The 6555-nt window shown below is 40.5% G+C and overlaps 1 protein-coding gene across 1 annotated transcript in view; it reads right to left on the minus strand.

Moving 5' to 3' along the window:
* Nucleotides 1-2149: 2149 nt before the first annotated feature.
* The window catches only part of LOC119577896, a 28673-nt gene continuing 24267 nt past the window's right edge, over nucleotides 2150-6555 (minus strand). The window contains exons 4-5 of the mRNA XM_037925554.1: nucleotides 3290-3428; nucleotides 2150-2727 (exon numbers count right to left, since the gene is read on the minus strand). Coding sequence (XP_037781482.1) covers nucleotides 2493-2727; nucleotides 3290-3428 — 374 coding nt within the window. The 3' untranslated portion in view covers nucleotides 2150-2492. The remainder of the gene's footprint in view (nucleotides 2728-3289; nucleotides 3429-6555) is intronic.

Genomic DNA, 6555 nt, shown 5'->3' on the forward strand with positions numbered 1-6555 from the left:
TTCTGGCTGTTGGAATTCCCCATTGGGAATGGGGAGAGATCCGAAGCAGAAGTCAGAGAGAGATTTCTTCAGCACATTCCTAAATACGAAGGATCAGATGCAATATATACAGATGGTTCAAAGTCTGAAAATGGTGTGGGTTTTGCAGCAGTGAACAGAAGGAAGACTGCATCTGGCAGTCTTTCTCTAGCAGCCTCGATCTTTACTGCAGAGTTACATGCCATCCTTGCAGCAGTTAAGATGACTAGAGATCTTACGAACCATTCTGTTGTGATATATTCTGACTCTTGTAGTGCCTTGCAAGCAATCAAGGGCTTAAACTCATCACATCCAGTAGTGAGGGAGGTTCAAGATTGGCTTGCACTGATGTCAACACGTAAAAAGATAACTCTGTGTTGGCTGCCAGCGCATGTTGGTATCAGTGGGAATGAGCGAGCTGATCAGAAGCCCAAGGCAGCTGTCGCTCAGCCTTGTGATGCTCGTTTTCCTCTCCCACACACTGACCTGAAACCCAGCATAAGGAGTTGTCTTCGTGATAAATGGAAAGAACAATGGAGGCATACCTCTAGAAACAAACTGCGAGAGATTAGAGATGACCTTGGCAGTTGGGTGACTAGCATCCATCCCAACCGAAAAGTGTAAGTTGCATTAACAAGACTATGAATCGGGCACACAAGATCGACTAATGATGGCTAAAAGTCAAGCACTTTGTGAGGGATGCCAAGAGCCATTAACGGTCGCACATGTAGTGGAAAGATGTGCAACATTCGCAGACCAATACACTGAAAAATGTACTGGGGAAGATTGTGATATAGAGGTTCTTATTAGTTTCCTTAGGGAGACTAATATTTTCAATAAAATCTAATCATGCCTAATATTTATACAATAGTTTTATACACTTAGAGCATAATATTTATACTTTGATTTTTAATATATTTATTGTTATTTGTAAGATATTTATTGATAGATTTTTAAAGTTTTAAATATTTTAGTTTCTATTTAACAAGGCATTCGCCGCTAATGACCTTAGCTGTTGATGCGACAGATAATTTTAAATAATCAAATCAAATCGCGCCCCGCCCAGGCACAAGAAGTTGCAACTGTCGCCTGGAGGTTACTGCTGTGACTGGGCTGAGGCCTAGCTTCAGCCGAGTCAGCACCAGCTGACACACGTGAGCGAGTCGGCATTAGTCGACACAGGCCGGGCTCCCCTCATGGGCATAGCTCGGGCGAGGCTGAGCTTCGCATATCGGACTTATCCTTATCTTCTGTGTAAATGATGTTTAATATTTTTTTAAACAACGAACACTAATAACAATTATAGGAGGATTCTAATATGATACTTTATGTGAGAGAGAGAGAAAGCGTTAAGGTTAAAAATCTGTCCCCTGGTATCTGTAAGGTAAATACTGCTATTGATTGTTCCCATACCTTGTAAATTACTTTTCTCATGTCATACTCTTAGGTAACCTGCTGATTTATCAATAAAACTCCTATCTTGAAGGTAGTCTTAAATTAATAATCATAATTATTAGAAAGTGCATATTGCCTATTGCCTCAGCCTGTGCGAAAAAATGACAAGGTACTAATCTATATCAGTAATAAATCATTACAAAGTGTAATGTTAGTTACTGCTGAAATATGAGAAGTGTTACGATCTTGGAAGAGAGAAAAATATTTTTAAAATCTATATCTTCAATGATGAAATGCTTACTTTCACAATAATTAATGAAGTGTAATGACTACTCTTACCTGCAATGCGTTTTTATGCATTATTTTTAATGGTTACATATGACAGTGCATTAAGCATTGCTATTGGTTTTAAAGCCCAGTGTAGATGAACAGCATGAAATAATATGCGTGTAGTTTTGTTGACTTTCTCTCTCTCTCTCTCTCTCTCTCTCTCTCTCTCTCTCTCTCTCTCTCTCTCTCTATCTATCTATCTATCTCTGTATCTCTCTCTCAGAGAAATTATCACCTAGTATCGTTAACATATTAAGATTTATGCGACTTCTGGCCTCATCCTCTTTAATCGCACCTGCGTTCTGATTTTTCTTCTATACCCCTTTAACCTTCTCTGATTTTCCTCCTTTTCTTCCTTTTTCTTCTTTAGGAATAAAGCAGTACTGGTTAATTAAACTAAAAGATATTACTGAACACATATTTTATTCCATAATTATGAAGAGCATTACACAATTTACTTTTTTTCTATACCTGCAAACCCTTTTTTATGTGACACTGCAAAGTCAAATAGACTAGGAAAAGTTTTGCAATAAATAAATCTCACTTACAATACAGAAAGGCATTCATTCTATAAGATATTAGCATGTGTGTGCATTCATACAATATAAACGTAAATATATGCATAAATAGAGAAACCACACACGTGCTCGCGCGTTAACAAATAAACAAACAGAGAGAAAGACAGCCAAGTAACAGAATGCTATTCCCTTCCTATTCTGTAGCAATTTCCTCTCCATTTCCCTTTGCCTTTAAGGAAAACGACCTCTGGCCAACGTTATTACAATACCCAGTGCAACAAGACCTCCGACTCCTGAAGAAGATTTACCCGAAGAGCAGGTCCTGAGGCTCACTTTCCTGCACTTCTCCTGATGGACGTCGCTGTAGGAGAGGGTCTCCGTCACCTTCTTCAAGAAAATGGCCTCGCTCTTGCCGCACTTGAGGTAGCTAATCCCGTAGACGCAGGAGAGGAACCCCGCTCGAATGCTGTGTGAGAGAGAAGAGCTGGATGGAAGGGCGTGGCGGAAGAAAGGGTTGTGGGTTTGATTGTTTATGCTTCAGTTTTCGTATTCTTCTTATTCTTCTTGATCGTATGGTTTCTGATTATTAGGGATAGATGTTATATTTAAAAACAGTAAGCAAGTACAATATGACAGCCCCTTGTGATTTCAGTCAAATTGCGGTTGTTTATTGTGCTTCTAAATTACCTCCGGTGCGCAGGGAACGTCAGGAATTACTATCGATATATTTGAACTAAAGATTGCACGACAAGAATACCAACATTGCATCACACAGCGCACTACTGTTGTTTTTGTCGATGTTATGATTGTTCCAGGTGTTGTTTTGCTGTTTTAGTTGTAAATTTTGTTCTTGTTGCTGTTAATATTGCTATTGTTTTGATGTTCGTTTGTTTTTTCGTAGTTACTGTTGTTGTTTCGATGCTGTTTTGCTGCTGTTATTGCTTTGATGATAATGTAATTGCTGTTATCATTCCTGACAGATCGTATATAGTGCACATACAATGCAGAGATTACATCACTGTACTAACCAGCATATGTTATGGTCCCTCTTCGTCTGCGTAATATTGACTCTGGTGTGCTCCCTGTTTACCAAATACTTGAAGTGGTTGTGGCATTTGTCCCAGTCATCACGCACGTCAATAATGCATTGTCCGTGAGAAAGATAATCTGTTGATATAAAGCAGAATTAGTAGTAGTGCTAACTGTTATATCGACTCCAAGAGGGATTAGACACTACAGGGAAATCCCCTAGATGAACGGGTTAATCTGCAGAATGGATATATATATATATATATATATATATATATATATATATATATATATATATATATATATATATATATATATATATCGACTAGGGTAGCTTTGCAGGTCGTCAGGTATATTAGCGGCAAGGTTTTGAAAAATAGGAACATTTTTGGCCAATTTTAACACAAGAGAATTTACTAAGGCCAGTATGGATTATAGGAAATTCTTATGGGTAGAATATGTAGATTTCTCAGTAAAAGAGTTATATTAAATATTAAACCAGCTGTTTGCAATTTCCAATATATTCTGTCGCTATGTAATTAGTAATAAAGTAGTTAGCTGCTGTTTAATTTTTTTTTTTTTTTTTTTTTTTTTGATTGTTACTTCCTCAAAAAAAAAATGCTCGAGTAAACTCTAAAGCCATTTCCCTGTTTTAAAGAATGTATCCCTTCGTTGTGTAAGGATTGCCTGACTGCCGTACTCGAAGAAATAAAATACTCAGAAGCAAATATAGGACACATACTTTGACCTACTGGCATTAATATTGTCTCTCTCTTTCTCTCTTTCTTTCTTCACTTTCTTCTCTCTCTCTCTCTCTCTCTCTCTCTCTCTCTCTCTCTCTCTCTCTCTCTCTCTCTCTCTCTCTCTCTCTCTCTCTCTCTCTCTCAGGTAATTGATACCACTGCTGACCACCAGTTTGTCAGGAGTTTGGTTGACTTAAACTCACGGTCAGGTTGCAGTCTTTATTGTGAAAAAGGTTGTTGGTAGCGTGGCGTGGATGGAGGTTAAAGAGGCCGGCTTTGCAGAAGTAGCCCCGGGCAGCGGGTAAGTTCGGTAAGGTGGGGGTCAATGTGGCGGTCAAAGGTCATGAGCGCAGTGGGCGTTGCAGAGTACAGCGGCCACGCCGCCCTCACTGGTCACCCTTGTTAGTTGGAGGGCGTGATATTAAAGGGCATCAGACTAATCTCAGACCGCTCGGCACACGCACCCACCCGTCGTCCTAGACAGGGCAGCAACTTGAGCTTGCTATGCTCAGGCAGTCTCTTCTCCAGATGAGCGGCCACTGAATGCCTGACGCAGAGCGAGTGTGTCGCTGATGAGGCTGTGCCGAACCTTCACGATGCTGGATCCATACGCTTCCTCCTGGTCGCGTCCTGCGTCGTGCGCCCCTGTCATCGGCCGGTGGTCGGTATGTGTCCTGGCATGTATGTGGTCGGTATGTATCCCTGCGCTGCGCTGACATTTTCTGAAACAAATACACCTAGGGCAGAGACAGGCAACAGACAGGAAGGGGGGGTGTAACAATAAGGGCCGTATATAAGATATAATCAAATGTATTGCAGCAAGATTAATATTCAAGATTTTTATATTGAATTTTAATTTTTTTTTTTTTTTTTCTAATAATTCAAGAGATAGACATAGGAACATGCTTAGGGAGACAATTACAATAGTTCGCAAGGACTTGCCTCAGGATAGACAGAGGTGAAATCCTACAAGATATAAGCATTGTGCATAACTATAAGGAAGGAAACGTTGTCACAGTCTGCAAAGACAATCTTGAACGACAATCTTCCTTAGAGAAAAATAATGCAACAATGCGGTCAACAGTTTGCTGTGCAATAGTACATACAATATACATCTGACTTATACGAAACGCGTATCGTTTATCTCGTTCCTAGAATTTGTCTATCACGGACACCATCAGCAAATCGTGGCAAAGCGATAATGAAAATCGGAAATGCAGTCCTCATATTCATTCGAAAGTGACTCATTACATCATTTATGGCTGCTCACGACAAAACACAGCACGATAAACCGTAATGCAAGGCAAGATAGGCGCTAGTCGATCGCTACTCTGAAACTATACGCATTTAATTCTTGTGTAATAGACGTTGATTATACAAGGAGAAGTCAAGTGCCTGTTTGGCTGTTTGAGTGAGATGAGTAGTGAATAGACGAGTTGAGTGACTGAATAAATGAGTGAGATTTATTAAATGAGTGAGATTTATTAAATAAGTACGTCAGAGTATAGCACACGAGTGCTATAAGGGAGGGGGAAATGTGGACGGAGGAGGAAAGCTGAGAACTAGGATAGGTGAGGAGGTCTGGAGAAATAAAAAGATGTTCAGTTGTGAATAATTTCACCATGTTCTAAGTATTTCAATAATGTATTCCACTAATGCATAGTTAATCCGAGCCGAAACAAATACACTGAATAACAATAGACGAAATTTACGTCAATAAAGGCATCGGTTCACGCAACCGGGAAAATGATAATAAGAAAATATGCCTAGAATATGCCCACGTGGGCACTTCACAGCTGTACCCACGTGGGCATGGAGCATGCGAGAAAAAGAAATTAATTTTAGAAAAAATGCACACAGATATATACCCACATAATGAAAGATTAAGTAATAAACTACGAATCTATGCTTTAGTTTAGCATGACCAAGTTAGATTTAAAAAACACGCCTAAGAAAATTACTCTCGCAAATGGCGAGGAAACTGCGAAGAAACATGGTAGATAATAGAGAAAAAAGCATTAGTACGGACACTTGTTCGGATGTTCGAGAAAAATGACTGCTTCAAAAAGAATTGCTTCATGGCGTACTTACAGCTTTGTTCTTGGAGAAAGGAGTAGAACTGGTTTGTTCTTATTGGAGGCATCGTTCGTGTCGCAAGATTAAAAGAAGCGACATCCGCCACTGTCACCAATTGTCAGGCACTTGATACCACTGCTGACCGCCAATTTGTCAGGGGTTTGGTTGACTTAAACTCACGGTCTAGTTGCAGTCTGTATTGTGGTCGTTGGTAGCGTAGCGTGGGCAGAGGTTAGGGCGGCCGAATTGTGCAAAAGAAGCCCCAGGCAGCGGCTAGGCTCGGGAAGGTCCGGAAGGTTGTACACATGGAGGCCCCTGGGAAAAGGCCGCGTCCGAACGAGACCGTGACTCGAAGTTGAGTATCTTGTGGCGGTCAAAGGTCATGAGTGCAGTGGGCGTACGGCGTGGGTACGGCGGCGATGCCACTGGCACGCCGTCCTCAGTGG

Source organism: Penaeus monodon, chromosome 10, assembly GCF_015228065.2.
Source record: "Penaeus monodon isolate SGIC_2016 chromosome 10, NSTDA_Pmon_1, whole genome shotgun sequence".
NCBI lineage: Eukaryota > Metazoa > Arthropoda > Malacostraca > Decapoda > Penaeidae > Penaeus > Penaeus monodon.